Genomic DNA, 17043 nt, shown 5'->3' with positions numbered 1-17043 from the left:
AGGTCTTTTGAATGGATGCAGCTCATTTATGTTTCAATGGGTGGGGTGGCTGATGTGTGGAAGGGAGGAAAATGGAATTATGGGATTTGTAGTTAAAAAAAAAAGAAAACTGAAATAGGAAATACAAGTTCACAAAAAGCTAGCCAGTGTGTTATGGTAATCTCACAGCATAGCCATTTAGCCCAAGACAAGCGCAGATCCTTCTTAAGCATGTCCATTACTGTCTGCCAGGTACGTACTAAAATCCCCTTATGGTGGAGAACCCCTTTAAGGTTTTCTGATCAACGCTGGCAGAAGAGGAGTACTCTACTGCACACCTTGCAAGCTCTGGTCACATAGTGAAGGCAATGCAATGAATTAGAAGGTGAAAAAAACATAGAAAACCCCTCCTTACACTGGAGGCTCAATTAGGGGGCGTTACATAAAGAAAGACCATCTTGTGATATGTGTTCATAGTGCCAAAAAAAGGAAAGGTCGCCGCAGATCTGGCAGCTCAAGCTAGCAACAGCCATTTCATGGAAAATATATTACTTCTTCATGAACACTGATCATGGCAAAAGAACCATATAGCTGTGAAGAAATAAAAATGATGATAACAATAATAATAATTATAAAATAGATACAAAAATATATAATAAACGATCTTACCAGGCATGTGTGCGTTCCAGTGTGTATATAAAACCTCTTGCCCATTGGCCCATTTATAAGTGTTCTTATCCTCCGTATCAGAGAGTCCGGTCCAGAAATATTTCTCTGGTCTAAACCCAATCAGACTTGTTATATAGGCCTGTTCAACCCTGCAGTGAGAAGCCAACATTATGTCACATTTTATTCTTGGGTTTAAACATGAGATCTAGAATATAAAGAATGTGAAATAGCAAGGGCACAAAGTTATTCTACTAATGCCAAAGTAAATATGTAAAAAATCTTAGGCTTTTATATGGCTCAGGGGCACAATGATTCTCACGGAAGAGATCCAGGCGTGTACAAAGACTTACAGTATTATTGAGAGCCAGTTCCATTGAGCTTTGCTTGAAAAATGAGAATGAGCGCCCCCTGGGTTATGTCTCAGACACTTCTCTAGCCAATCACTATTCTGCTCTATAATGACAAGATCCCTGAAGCAGCTGCATACAGATGGCTGTCTCTTTCCTTTGAAGAAGACTCTGGTTTGGCTGGTATCAGATAGCTATATGAAGAATTGAAGGGGTGCAAACTGTTCTGAATGCTGGAGCTGGCGCCGGGAGATCATGATGTCATAGCCCCGCCCACTCATGATGTCACGCCCTGCCCCCTCAATGCAAGTCTATGGGAGGGGGCGTGACAGCTGTCACGCCCCCTCCCATAGACTTGCATTGAGGGGGCGGGGTGGGACATCATGAGTGGGCGGGGATATGACATCACAAGCTCCTGGCACCGCCTCCAGCGTTCGGAACAGTTTCTTCTAAATGCTGAGCAGCAGAGTACCCCTTTAATACATCATATAGGATAATGATGTCTAGAAATAATCACCTGTCTTCAACAGTCATCAAAAAGGCTCCACGACGATTGCACGTGCTGTTAGCTTCTGGAAATGTACTCGGCAATTCACCTATTAAATAGCAGTAGAAGCCGTGTCTCTTCCAACCCTGGGTACACAAAAAATTATAATAAATTATGCAAAGAGATTGCAAGACAAGTCAAAACTTTTGAAATGTCTGTATGATGTCAACATTTTTGTTAAATGTTAGACTTCCACCAATCACTAGAACGAGCCGGGTGAAGCACTTGAGTGGCTCTTCTCTTCTCCCCATCTTGCTGCAAGAGACGGATTCTATAGTAAGTCTATGGAGCCCAACTCCTGCAGTTGGGGAAGGAGAGAGGAATGAGCCAAGGAGAGAAGAGCTCAGCCAATGCTAATGTTCAATGGATGGATCTGAAGACCAAGACTCTAATTGATAAAAACTTTTGAAATGTCTGTATAATATGTCATGTTTTGTTAAATGACAGTAACACTTTAAATGAATAGTGGTCCATGTAAAACATGAATGGGCCCAGTCTGCCAAAGCAAGAGTTGATCTTTGCAATGACCCCCTCTATGTTGCCCACATATTCTATTAGGGCATATGGTTGTAACGGAGCTGGATTTGAATCCTCTACCTGTGTGGCTGATGACTCGGACGGTATCGGGGAGCGGAGTCTAAGGTGCCGCTGGTCTTCACCAGAGCCCGCCGCAAGGCAGGATGGACTTGCTGCGGCAGGCGACACCCAGGTCGCTTACCCCTGACACGGCTCGACCACACAGGTAACTGGGCAAGGCGAGGTACCGAAGGTGAAGGCTGTAGCGTAGTCAACGTAGCAGAAGGTCAAGGCAGGCGGCAAAGGTTTGTAGTAAAAAAAACGTAGCAGGAAGGTCTGGATACATGGGTATGGCAAAACAGGCAATAGGGAACGCTTTCTCTCAGGCAATAGGCACTGAAGATCCGGCAGGGGGGTGTGGGAGGTGCAACAACTTACAATGTGCTGTCAGGTGCTTTTACTAATCATGGGCGTACTGGCCCTTTAAATTTGAAAGCTACGGTGTGCTCCCTAAGGAACGGGGACGCGCACACCGGAGCTGAGAGAGTGAGAGCACTGCAGGAGCGGGACGAGGTGAGTGACGGGACGAGATTCGCATGCAGGCGCGTGTCCCGCGATGCGAATCCCGGCCCCGCCGGCGGTCGGGGACACTGCGCTCAAGGCCGGTGCTTGTGGCCGGAGCGCAGTGTGTAACAATGGTCAGGGGTTGTCCTGATGAAACGACTCCTAAACACATAGGGGGAAATTTATCAAAACCTGTGTAAAGAAAAAGTTTACCACTTGCCCATAGCAACCAATCAGATTTCTTCTTTTATTTTCCAGAGGCCCTTTTCAAAATGAAAGAAGTGATCTGATTGGTTGCTATGAGCAACTGGTCAACTTTTCCTCTGCACAGGTTTTGATAAATCTCCCCCATAGGGTGTATTTCTTTTTGGGCACTTATTGCCTCTTATGATGAGGTCTCCACACCCAGTAGAGTTACTAAAGTTTATGCCAAAAAACTGCAAAAAATGATAGGAAAAATCTACATTACAGCTTGCATAGATCTCTACACGCAGCACATGAGCAGCGGTCAAAGTGGCAATTCAATAAGAGGCGTATGCCTCATAATAAACATACCAAACCTAACTGCAGTGGGGCGTTACTAAAGATGGCGTGTGAAATGCCGGTGACTGTAAATCCCCCCCATAGGATGGAATTAATAAAAAAAAAAACACTTACTTTGCTTTAAAAATGTAACTTTTCCATGTTTTAGACATATTTCACTTCATCCAGCAAAGGGTTGTGGCTTCAGCATTAAAGAGGCATTGATTAAATGTAATGAGTTTTATTATTATTAATTTATATGTGACTTTTCAAAAAGTTGAGAAACTTGCGTAACTTGCGTAGGTCCACTCGACTTGAAGGGGTACTCCGCTGCTCAGCATTTGGAACAAACTGTTCCGAATGCTGGAGTCGGTGCCGGCAGCTCATGATGTCATAGCCCCGCCCCCTCATGATGTCACGCCCCGCCCCTTAATGCAATCTATGGAGGGAGCTTGACGTCTGTCACGCCCCCTCGCATAAACTTGCATTGAGTGGGCGGGCTGTGACATCACGAGGGGGCGGGGCTATGACTTCACGAGCTGCCGACTCCAGTTTGTTCCAAACGCTGAGCAGCGGAGTACCCCTTTAATGGCCCTGATGTACTTAAAATGGTGGGTTGTAACTGTTGGCCGGGTTCTGTGACTCACTTTCTGTTTTTCATGGTATTTATTACTTAGAAAATACTAAATACCATTAGAACAGGGGCATTATGGCATAAAAGGAGTTCTTAAATGACTTTTCACAGAAAATTGTGTAAAAAAATACTAAATATTTTCACCAATGCCATTATTAGATTACTTTTTATGTTTTAGTTTATTAGGACTCCTAAATATTAATTATTAATTATAAAAAAAAAAATGGGGGGAATGCAATGCTAATTCAGAATTAATCCAGGAAAACTGTGGAATCTAACTAAAAGAATGAATAAAATAATTTTTGAATGGGAAAAAAATATTAAAAAGCAGAGTTCATTTTCAAATGTAATAATGTTTTTTAAAATGTTAAAAAAAAAATCTTCTATTTATTTATTCGTTTTTTCATTTGATAAATTTTGTGCAACTGAAACTGGCAAAAAGGAAAGTAAAAAGCTTAAATAGTATAAAAAAAAAGTCTCAAATGATACGTTTCCTACATGTACAATGTACTCTACCTCGTCACATCCAGGGTGATCATCGATAACTGGCCCTTGGTCATTCGGCAGGGATTTTCTTTTGCAAATATATGGAAACATTTTCTCACATATCTCATCTACCCATTGTCCATCCTGGAAACAAAATATTGCAAGAAAAGTTAACACCTATATCTGGGCACATTACTGTCAACTTAAAGGGGTACTCCCCTGGAAAACATTTATTTTTTAATCAACTGGTACCAGAAAATTAAACAGATTTGTAAATGACTTCTATTTAAAAATCTTAACCCTTCCAGTACTTATCAGCTGCTGTATGTTCCAGAGGAAGTTCTTTTCTTTTTGAATTTCCTTTCTGTCTGACCACAGTGCTCTCTGCTGACACCTCTGTCCATTTTAGGAACTGTCCAGAGAAGGAGAGGTTTGCTTTGGGGATTTGCTCCTACTCTGTACAGTTCCTGACATGGACAGAGGTGTCAGCAGAGAGCACTGTGGTCAGACAGAAAGGAAATTTTAAAAGAAAAGAACTTCCTCTGGAACATACAGCAGCTGATAAGTACTGGAAGGGTTAAGATTTTTAAATAGAAGTAATTTAGAAATCTGTACAACTTTCTGGCACCAATTGAAAATAATAATAATAATAATAATGTTTTCCAGTGGAGTAGCCCTTTAAGTTTTATTTTCTTCAGTAGAGTTGAGTAAGCTTTCCAAATGGTTGGCTCGCCGAACTTTCGGAAAGTATTTGGTTCACAACAAACAATTTCACCATAAGCCATCAGTTAATGAGTAGTGCAAATTATCTCCTTTGTCACAGAAAACCATCTGGAATGGAAGATACAGCTACACATGTAAAAGCTCACAGCCTGGAATGAGATGTGGTATATATGGCTCAGTTTACATTATGCGTCTTTAGCATGCCTTTTTGTTTTTCCATCTGGTAATGATGGGGATTGTAGTTCAGCAACAGCTGGAGGCTCGCTATTGCTAAACTGCAACTCTTATCATTCTCAGACAGCCCTGGGCTGTTCGGGAATAATAGGTGTTGTAGTTCAGCAACAGTGAGAGGCTCCCTGTTTGGGAACATCTGCTTTATGGGTGCTTTCCCCCAGGGGAGAGCGCCCTAAATGTACTTACCTTTGTTGCATTTTTTTTTTCTCCTCAATTCAGATCCATGTATCCTGTGGACTATTTCAGATTGGGTGGACTATGTTGATGAACAGCTTTTTTTTAAAATTATTATTGAATAAATGGTTAACCAAGGTATGAGGGGGAGCGTTTTTTGTAATAAAATTTATTTTTACATGTGTTTTTTTCATTTACTTTTCACTCTTAATGGTGGAAGCTGTCTTAAAGAATAAAATAGGGGTAACCTAATGAATTTTTTTAAATTTATTTATGAAAAAAAAAAAAACATAGTATAACAAATCCAACCTAGTCCTCTGCATACGAGGATCTGAAATGAGAAGAAAAAAAGAACATGAAAATATGGTTAGTAAATTTATGGCACTTTCTCCTGGGGCTTGCTGTTGCTTAACTACAACCCCCATCATTCCAAGACAGCCCAAGGCTGTCTGGGAATGATGGGGGTTGCAGTTAAGCAACAGCTGGAGGCTCCCTGTTTGGAAAAACAATGGCAAAAGGGTCTATTCACATTTTACATTTTTAAAATGCCTATTTAAAACAAAAAAGACATGCTGAAAATGTATAATTTGAACAGAGCCATAATTACGGCACCTTGTTACAGGCTGTGAGTTTCATCTTGTGTAGCTGCACCCACTAGTCACATCATTGCTAGAGGTGGGGCTACACATAAAGAGGCCCGGACCAGCGATGAGGGGGTAAGAATAATTCTCTTTACTGTATAATATATAACCCCACCCCACCCAATATGTTATCTAATGCTGCTCAGCAGTGCTAATTAACTATTTCCTTGCTGGGCTGAGCTGTGCCCACGGCTTTCCGCTGCAAGCAAAGCTCAGCCTCGAAAGCTCAGTGAACCAACTTTAGTCCTCAGGTTCACAATGTTGTACCTTAGTGAATAATGCAACACAGTCCTCTTGTCTGCTATTGAGGTGAGATGGTTCTCTTCTTTGCCAGGTTGTATACGCCACTGGAGAGCCATCGCTCCATTCAAAAAATTGTTGAGTCTTCAAGTCATTTAACCCAAGCCAAACATACTCTGCATCTCCTGAAAGACAACAAAGGAAAAAGATGATCCAGCAAGGCAGATGATAATTTCCAGCTTTATTGTAGATTATACAAGCAATTCACATCGGTGTGCAAGCAAGTGCACTTGGACGCGTTTCGAATAGACACCTGTTCCCTTATCACAGATAACCCACAAAAGCTCATGTCATGACCGACTGGGGGGACAGGGAGAGTGCGCCCTAAGCTGTCACTAATAACACTCTCCCTGCCTACTTGCCCATCCGCCCTAAACGGCGAATCAACAACCACAGTGGCGGTCCCTACTTGCCCTAAAGTGCCCTAAGTGCATAAAAACAAATAATAATATACATAACCAGTCTCAGGCCAGAAACATAACAGGAAAACTACCGAACAACCAGATATACCAGACAGAATATAAACATACTAACAGGGCAGAATATAGTGTACTAACAAACAGTTCAGAATTCAAATAAACCGCATATATGAATAAATGAACACGACTAGGCATGGTACAAATATACAGCAGAAACCAGAAGATGCAGGGGATGAACCAGAAGAACTGAATGTTAAACACCAAACTGATCAGGAACATAGAACACTGTTCACACTTGAAACATAAAAAGCACAAACTAGACTCCCACTCCAATCAATGTGGGACAACAATACTAACTCCAGATAGACTTCTAGCCAGCGGGCACACTCCACCGTGTTTTCAGGATACTGGCCTAGAAGAAAACAAATATAATACACAGAACATTGGACTGAGAAACGGTTGAGTCTGAACAGACTCCACAAAACCAAACTCCACAACGTGAAGGAACACAAGTCAGGATACTAGACAGGATTTCAAGATACAAGACAGGATATATTTAAACTCAAACTCACAGTGTGAACACAGACTTAGATACAAGGCACAAGCAGAACGGACATACGATAATTCTAAAAACAGACAATTGTACTTCAGACTAAAATCTACAATAAACAAGACTATTAACCATGGTTAAAAACTCAGAAATATCACAAAATAAATACAAGGTGCATGATTAAGCAGACATCGACAAAGTAGCACTATATCTAAGGTGCATGATAAAACATAGTCAAAGTAGTTCAATCACCAGCACCCAGAGTGCAGCAGAGCTAGGGTTTTAAAGCCACACCCGAGCTGCAATTGGGTGAGAACAATAACTCTTCAAAGGCTAGGAAGAATTACACAGAAACTGCCCAAACACACAAAAAACAGTGTCTGAACAGACCCCAAGACATAAAAACACAAAAACAAATAAACGGACATTACAGCTCATTCAAATTAAAAATGAACAGGAAGGGGAGGGAGTAAAGGGATAAAACGTCATAGGTGCATGTGCAATCAATACTTACTAATTAAAAACATCAGACCTTTCACAACCCTAGAAGTGATATAATGTGAACATAAGACATGTGGCAAATTATTTTATGACACCTGCAGCATAAAATTAAGCAGAAAAAAACACTGCTGAGGCTCAATTTAGTTGTGTTCACAAAAAAATGACATACATATCTGCATGCATACAATAGATAATTCTGACATTTAGTGCTGAAACAACTAGAGGAATGTGTACAAGGGTTTATAATGTAAAAGCAATTCTTTACGTATATTTAGCCCAGATGGTTCAGTAGTGTCCAAAGTGAATGGCCAGAAGGCCTCACAATTGAGGAGCTTTCTCTGCAAGTCACCTCCCTGTTTGGCCGGCCACATAAGCTACGAACGAACGTCTGGACAGTTGTGAACACTGATTAAATGCATAGAAGCAGTTGATTTCCTTAAACGAACTTAATATCCATATACAGTGGTCCCTCAAGTTACAATATTAATTGGTTCCAGGATGACCATTGTATGTTGAAACCATTGTATATTGAGACCAGAACTCTATGGAAACCTGGTAATTGGTTCTAAAGGCACCAAAATGTCATCCAAAAATAGGAAAAAGTGAGGATTAAAGAAAAATAAGTAGATAACTAATATAGGATAAAGCAAGGCCTTACATATAAAAGTAATAAAGATATGCTGGGAGCTGTAATTGCTGTCAATGTCAGTGTTTCCCAAGCAGGGAGTCACCAGCTGTTGCAAAACTACAACTCCCAGCATGCCCGGACAGCCAAAGGCTGTCCAGGCATGCTGGGAGTTGTAGTTTTGCAACAGCTGGGGGCACCCTGCTTGGGAAGCACTGGTCTATGTAGAGGACAGGAGCTTCTTCTGGGTCCTGTACAGTACGCACAGTGTGGTAAAAAAGAAACATGGAGTCGCACTTACCTGGTGTCCAAAAGAGCCGCTAATCCTGGCACAGGAAAAGAGTAGTACAGAACATGTAATACCTCCCTGTACTGTAGGGGGCGCTACCAGACACCAGTCAGTGCATACACTTCAGTAATACAGGTGTTTTACCAGTGAATGCCCATTCTGATTGGTCAGTACTTCCGGCCATTGACACGTTTCACAGATCTGGACTGTCTGTAGCATTGTATGTTGAGTCTGGTTTTAAGTTACAATGGTCCAGAAAAGACCATTGTATGTTGAAACTATTGTATGTTGAGGCCATAGTAAGTTGAGGAATCACTGTAAACAATTATTGACTTGTTGTCATGTACCTTCCACTAGATGGCAATGCTAGTACTATCCTAAAACACACACAAACACAGACAGATTTTTGAGTGATCCATAACATGCTTATACATCGATACATCCGCCACCTTTAAAACAGTGGCATGTCAAGGTTCATCCTAAAATTGGCAATAGTCTCATGACCGGGGCGTGAAAAAGAAAATTCCACACAGAGTGCTATCTAATCTAAAGCTAGAATAAATGACAAGGGGAGATACTACAGAGGAGGTAGCGTGGACTAGTTGCTAAGGAAATGGTCATCAGATTCTCGCCAGAGCAACATTTGCCGCATCATTAAGTGTGGGACTGTGGACCCTTTCACAAACTTTCACAAATCAGATTTCTTCCGAATTGAAAAAATAAAATATTCTTTCATTTTTCAGAGGCCTTTCCTTTACAAAAATAAAAGAAGCAGATTGGTTGCTATAGGTAACTCAGCAACGTATCCTCTGGACAGGTTTTGATAAATCTCCCGCTGTATATTGGCCATCCAGCCCTTACCTAGCAAATTGAAAAATACTCACCCACTCCCCGCACCTGTCTGAGCACAGAACCGAACCAGCCTCTTGTCAATCTTCTCCTCTTCAACAATCTAGTGATCACTAATTGAACACTCGAGGGTGCAGTGTAGAAGCTGGCCCAGGCCTGTGCACAGACAGGAGTGAGAAGCAGGTGAGTATATTCTGCCAGTTCCTGTTTTTAGAAGGAGTTCAGTGTTGAGGCTAAGCATTGCCTGTTAACTCCTCACACTTGCTTAGATAAGTGCTCTAAGCTGGCTCAGTGGATTCACTGAGCAGGAGGCATAGTGTGTACGTACGAATCTAATCCATAATACATTTTACAGACCGATTACACAAAAACACCCTGAAATGAAAATCTGGAGGTTCACTTATGCTAAATGAATTGTGTTTATGGTAAACCATTAGATACTTACCAAATACAAACTGTGATGCAATAGCACTTGCTTCTTCAATATTGTGCACACTTACAAGATCACCCTCTTCTTTCCTGCAAGACAACATAGCATCCTTCCAAGTCCTTGATTCATTAACTAGGTGATAGCAGTATCCATTATAAGGGGTCCATGTTGAAGGACAAAATGTGGGGTCACTAGTCCCTGCAATAAGATAGAAGAAAATGTCCAACTTAATCAGTAAAGCTTGTTCTTCCCTCCGCTGCTTAAATTGTCTCATCAATTCAAGAACCCCCTGAGAAAATCCAAAGCCAGTTGCATACGGGATAGGGGGGCACAGGCGCCAAAGTGTCTCCCCTGCCTACACATCAGTCTCAAAAAAGGGACAGACACATACAGTTGATAGCTGTCTGTCAGTGTAGAGGAGGACATGCCCCCTACACTGAGAGGAGACCATGACCTTTGCCCCGCACAGTAAGGATGCCTACACTGTTGAGGTCGCCTCACTGGACGGAGACAGAGAGCATTTTTTTCCTCCTGGCATGGGGGCAGATCAGGGTTGCAACTGACTAAGTACTTATTAGCTACTTGGCTATCTACCTGACTACCTATCAACCTACCTACCTACCTAGCTACCTTGATACCAATGTACCTACTTACATACCTAAGTACTTGGTTACCTACCTAGCTAGCTCCCTGGCTACCCAACTAGCTACCTAACTAACTAATTGGCTATCTACCTAGCTACCTGGTTACCTATTTACATAACTACCACGCTAACTATCTACCTACTTACCTTCCTAGCATACCTTCCTGAATACATACCTAGCTACCAACCTAGTTAAATACCTAGCTACTTGGTTACCTACGAACCTACTTACCTACCTGGCTACCTACCCACTTACTTAAATACCTAGCTACTTGGCTACTTCCTTACCTACTGAGATAGCTATCTACCCTGACTACCTATTTACCTACCTAACTGGCTTCCTACATTGCTGGCTACTTACCAACTGGTGTCATGTCTGTGTGCACTAGACAAAAGGTAAGAGGACAATGCCAATAAGAAAAGACATCAATTATAAGTCACGTAATTGAAATGTATTTATATGACTGTGTGACATCACTTTTTTGTGTGTGGGGGGGGGCATAGAAACATTTAATGTGTCAGCAGACGAGAAGCATTTGGCCTATCCCATGCATTCTTAAACTTCTTCTCTGTATTTTCAGCTGTATTTTCATGCTATTCCAAGCTTCCACTATAGGTAAGTCATTGTTTCCTACCTGGAGAGGGGACCTCTGAGGACTTGCTGTTGCCTTTCTTACAGATATAGCCCAGTTTTTGTTTGCATTCCTTGCTTTCCCACTTTGTGTTTTTTCCAGGATTTACCACTACACAGTTCACACCGGGTTCATCTGATGGATTTCCTACAGTAAACAATAAATTTAGTCATTAAAAGAAGTCAATCCTGTCTTATAGTTACAGATTTTCCTTATAGACGGCATATGAGATGAAATTGCCAGTGCAACATTTTTATATATTATATTGTGTGTATGTGCGTATATATGGTTATTTTTTCAAATAAAAACTTTTGATTAGTTCATATTCAAGCTTCATCATATCATGACTAGAGGATTACACCAATGCCCACGAATGTTAACCCCTCAGTGACATGTCCATGTATCTGATAATGGGATATTGTATGGTTAAAAATGGCGTTGTGCTAGATTGTGTTCTGGTTTAGCACCCGGCCCCACTTAGTGGTTGCTCCCAGCACACATAAAAGAGGTAACTTCATGAAGATAAATAAAATTATGGGAAGTGCTCAAAACTTAACATTTATTTATTTACTCTAAATATAATACTCTATTTACTATAAAAAAAATGTACTCAATAGTTTTGCGGACATAATTCAACAAGCAAAAGCCAAAGGAGTCATTAATACCAATGTAAAATCTTGATTTTTATTGATATACATTAAAACCAAACACAACCACACATATAGAAGGAAACAATACATCAAAAAATGCGGCAACACCAGGTACCCTGCTACCACGATGGTAATCAAGGGGTATAGTATATAAAATAGTAATAAAGTATATGAACACAAGCACCAATCTTCATAGAAAGAGTATAATAGGGTACAACAAGTCTACAAGCAGTATATGTATAAGGTGCTATATTAAGGTTAAGGTGCTGTGTATTGACATATATATTACATGTCAAAAAAGGAACCAGCCCACTGAAGGGGCGCCCGATCATGGATATGATTATTAGGAACTTCATCAATTGTTTGTCAAAAGGGGTAATTTATGTAGCCAGATGCCTCTGCCCCCTGTTTGTACGTGGGTAAAGCGATCAGGCAAACGAGTCCTTGAACATCTGGGTGATATTCGGAATAAGAGGAGTACACCGGTGGCTGACCAGTACCATGGGGGTAACTTGGGGTCAAAACCGGATGGAACTGTATGCACACACAGTTCTGTACGGTTCCCATTGACTCCCATGTTAAAAAAAAAAACGAATACGGTTTAATACAGTTTTTCAACGGACCTAAAACCATGGTAGACTACGGTTTTGGTACAGGAAAAAAAAACGACAAAACCATACAGGATGCAAAACAGACACAACCTGATGCATCTTTTGGCATACGGTCTTCAATGGAGAGTCAATGCATACGTTTTCCAATACGGTTCCGTACGGTTTTCACATAGAAAATGTATACGGGAACTGTATTGCAAAAACGTGGTGTGAATGCAGCCTAAGAGTGAACAATTGAATACACTGTCATCCCCTGTGACAGCCAGCGCTACAGTCCCGCAGTATCGCGCTAGCTAGGCGATTGATTGAGCTCCGTACTTGGGCGGGGTTACGGGAGCTTTCTGCGATGACGCGCGGCTGTCGAGGGGATATGACGTCAGACGCCGCCTCGCTCCTGTAGCGCGTGTGCCAGGCTGAGTAAGCCGACATCTCTGCCACTGCAGCAGCGCGCCATCGGTCATACTGTGAGCAGATCAGCGTAACTGTAAGTGAGGAACTTTGGTCTTTTCCCTTACAGGAGTCAGTAACCACCGGCAATATTATACTTAGGGAATGTTTCTGTTGTTAGGGAATGTTTCTAATTCTTTCCTAGGTACCCAGACATTGAGACATGTGAGTACGGAGAGAATGCTCCGGTATACGTGTGATTCATCAGCCTGGTCAGTGCTGTAAATCGTGATATGTGTCCATTTTTTTATTTACAGGTACCATATGACTCCACGGGAAAGCATGGACCGCTTGACCTAACCTAACTATGTCTTATGATGATATGTAACTATGTGGTGGAGCTTTGCTGTACTGGGACCCTGTAGGCTTTGTAGAGATTACCTCCAGGTGTCCCCCATACAGACCTTGTACCCTTCTATTACTCCCCTGAGGACGGCACCACCACCATCTGGGCACTAGAAACGCATTGGAAGACAGATTGATTTAAGGTTAGCCTCCTGATAGGACATTGGAGGCTTGTAATTGATGTTCATTTAACAGTAGCTTCCTATATGGTGTTGGATTGGTGTTGCACTGTATACACCAACCTAACCTGATCCACTCCACAACATTATTGAGTAAAACATTATTTTTTATGAGTAAATATATAAATGTTACGTTTTTAGCACCTCCCATAACTTTATTTATCTTCATGAAGTTACCTCTTCTGATATTATATGATTCCATTATATAGTTTTTATAAGTCTTAGCATTCAGTTAAATTACTTTTTAATATACCTCATCAGCATTGATATTGTAACATTAAGAAGCAAAAGTCAAGGAGTTTGGAGCCACAGGATAAATAGACATGTTATGATATGCAAATAATAAAAAATGGAAACAAAATATTCAAATCTTCTTAATTTTTTTTTTAGCACACACAATGACATGCCTTGGCATGCTGTTACTGAGGTTACTAAGTCTAAGAAATGTTCTACCATGCTCAATCCACTTGGGCGCGCAAATTATTAATATACACTTCTGGCAGCTTCTTTTGCAATTGTCCCGGATGTGCTCGACTGAAGACATTTCAAGCCATGGTAGCAGATAAAGGCCACATAGGCTGCTCACAGTAGCACAAGCGACATGTGGCCTGGTGTTAAACAACGGCACCTGGGGCACTTCCCTGATACCACTGTTACCACCGTTATTGTACCTGAAATGAAGACTAAAAGGGTCCGGCTACTGTACATTATATCACCCTACACCATAATCCTGGGAGTGGGACAGGTGTGACGGTCCCTCATAAATGGCCTCTTTATGGCATTGGCCATGTGTTCTACAAACTAATCTTTGGTTATTATTGTGTTGAGACAAAAGTGTGTCTCAACGCTGAAGAGGATAGACCTTTATTCCAACTTCCATCCATTGCCATCTTGCTGTGTACCATGATAGCCTTTGAGATAGGTGGTATGAGGTCGAGGAAACACTTGTAGCTGAACGTCTTTCTTGTAGTCCAATGTCCTGCAAGCACTTTCTAATGGTTTGTGTAGACACTGTTCGACATCCTAGGCTTGGTATGTCACTCACAGCACAGAATGCATTACTATGTGACATACTTTAAAGGAAAACTGTCAGCTTTCTCCCCCCGCATTAACGTGCGGTACTGGCTGGTAGTGCGGGGGACGCTGATCAGTTTGATCCTTACCGTGCCTTGATCCGCTGCGCCGTTCGGCCGTAATCTTCTATTTTTGGTATATTCAAATGAGGTGTTAACTGGCTCCGGCCGGGCTAACTTGCACTCTGACTTCAGCACCGCCCAGCTCATCAATATTCCTCCCCTCCCTCCGCCTCTCTCTCTTCTCCTCACTCTGTAATAAAGAGAGAGGGGAAGAATATTGATGAGCTGGGCGGCGCTGCGGCCTGGCACTGACGTCAGAGTGCCAGTTAACACCTCATTTGAATATACCGAAAATAGAAGATTACAGCCGAACGGCGCTGCGGATCCGGGCATGGTAAGGATCAAATTGATCAGCGTCCCCCACACTATCAGCCAGTACCGCTGGTTAGTGCGGGGGAAGAAAGATGACAGTTTTCCTTTAATTCAAATATTCTGTCCATGCAGAGACTCACCTCTGTGCACCTCTTGTTGCCATTCCAGTTTCTCATTGGTCACGCAACATTGAAGAGTGCTTAAATCTCGGCCTGTGTAGTAAACTGCTGGAGTGATAAACCAAAATCTCTCAGTTGAAGGATTTTATCCCCCTCAACTGAGATATGACAAATAGAAGGCATCGCACAACCATACTATTCGGACGTGATCATGTAACTAAAACAAAATTGCTTTCGATCTGACTTTTATACTCCAGTCCTTCCGCATGTCACAGATTGGAGTTGAACATTTGATTATTTGTAGATCTTAGTGACACCTGAAACTTCCTCAATTTACATTACTTTACACCTTTCCCTTCTTACTGTTGGGATTTCAATGTTGAGAAATGTATAAGTTTGATAAATGGTCCCGTGTAAATTACCATCCAAAGATCAAGATCCATATTTACCTGGAAGCCAGTTAAGATATCTATAGGGATCTCCGCCATCCCATCTCCAGCCAGTATTAAAGTCCAGACTATTGAGTCCAATCCATAAACTTGTGGTGAGACCATTCATCAATCCTACAAGATGAATAACATTATGGATTACACTGGTTTAAGGGGTTCTCCACCATAAGGTGATTTTAGTACATACCGGGCAGACAGTAATGGGCATGCTTAGGAAAGATCTGCGCTTGTCTTTAGGTTAAATGTTGTGAGATTATCATAAAGCTGTGGTTATCTTTATGTGATATTTCCTGTTGAAGTTTTCTTTTTTACTACACATAAGATCACATAAGAATACGAGACCAACCATCAGAGACAGGTACAGACACTATATTATGAACTACATTAACTTTACAGCCCCTGTAGCATAGTCAAATAAAAAAAAATCCTGGAATACCCCTTTATGCTCTAGAAAACATACATTCTCTGTCAAAGCTGTTAAAAGGATAGCCCTTGTTTAGAGAAACATGGCTGCTTTTTTCAAAAGACTTTGCTATACTTCTCCAAACAGTTCCGCAGCTTTTACGTCATTGAAGTTGAGCTTCAATACAAGACACAACCCATTGACAGGTATGGTGCTGTTATGAAAGAATGAGTGACGACATTCAAATATGAGGATATTCGCTCTCCAGTCTAATACAGTAAATAGTATAGAAACCTTCTTTAGACCACAAGCTGGAAGCAGGGAGGGATGAGATCAATGCGAAATTCGCCATAAATATTCGAATTGTGAATATTCACGCTCAACACTAGTGAAGATACCGCCCTAACACATTTCGCGTGTTGCTTGATCACAGGGCACTGTGGTCCCGGTCAGCCCGATTGAGCTGCCAGGAAGCATATTTTTTAACTTTAGACGTGGTGATCAACTTTGATCGCCGCGTCTAAAGGGTTAATAGCACATGTCACCGCAATTGGTGACGCGCGCTATTATCCACAGGTTCCTGCTTTCATTAACCGCTGGGACTGACCCGATTTGACGCGGGGTCACCGTGTGACCCCACGTTACATCGCGGGAGCAGGCGCAGGACGTACAGGTACGCCCTGAATCCTTAACCCCTTAACGACGCAGGACGTATATTTACATCCTGCACCGACTCCCGCGATATGAAGCGGGATCGCGCCGCGATCCTGCATCATATCGCGTCAGTCCCGGCGCTCATCAACGGCCGGGACCCGCGGCTAATACCACACATCGCCGATCGCGGCGATGTGCGGTATTAACCCTTTAGAAGCGGCGGTCAAAGCTGACCGCCGCTTCTAAAGTGAAACTGAAAGTGACCCGGCTGCTCAGTCGGGCTGTTCGGGACCACCGCGGTGAAATCGCGGCGTCCCGAACAGCTGACCGGACACCGGGAGGGCCCTTACCTGCCTCCTCGGTGTCCGATCGATGAATGACTGCTCCGTGCCTGAGATCCAGGCAGGAGCAGTCAAGCGCCGATAATGCTGATCACAGGCGTGTTAATACACGCCAGTGATCAG

The 17043-nt window shown here is 42.1% G+C and overlaps 1 protein-coding gene across 5 annotated transcripts in view; it reads right to left on the bottom strand.

The window, feature by feature from the left end:
* STAM (signal transducing adaptor molecule) overlaps window positions 1-17043 on the bottom strand; it is a 222722-nt gene that overhangs the window by 77019 nt on the left and 128660 nt on the right. For 2 of the 5 annotated variants that reach the window (XM_056519187.1, XM_056519183.1), the window contains exons 6-12: window positions 15523-15636; window positions 11278-11421; window positions 10015-10197; window positions 6304-6461; window positions 4295-4408; window positions 1513-1628; window positions 649-797 (exon numbers count right to left, since the gene is read on the bottom strand). In XM_056519187.1, the coding sequence (XP_056375162.1) occupies window positions 649-797; window positions 1513-1628; window positions 4295-4408; window positions 6304-6461; window positions 10015-10197; window positions 11278-11421; window positions 15523-15636 (978 nt within the window). Of the gene's footprint in view, window positions 1-648; window positions 798-1512; window positions 1629-2139; window positions 2626-3279; window positions 3417-3439; window positions 3497-4294; window positions 4409-6303; window positions 6462-10014; window positions 10198-11277; window positions 11422-15522; window positions 15637-17043 lie in introns of those variants that run through there. The other 3 variants (XM_056519186.1, XM_056519185.1, XM_056519184.1) reach the window with 3 other exon arrangements.

Source organism: Hyla sarda, chromosome 5 (genome assembly GCF_029499605.1).
Source record: "Hyla sarda isolate aHylSar1 chromosome 5, aHylSar1.hap1, whole genome shotgun sequence".
In the NCBI taxonomy this organism is placed as follows: domain Eukaryota; kingdom Metazoa; phylum Chordata; class Amphibia; order Anura; family Hylidae; genus Hyla; species Hyla sarda.
The sequence above is the reverse complement of the archived record's forward strand: the minus strand, read 5'-3'. Positions and strand labels throughout refer to the sequence as shown.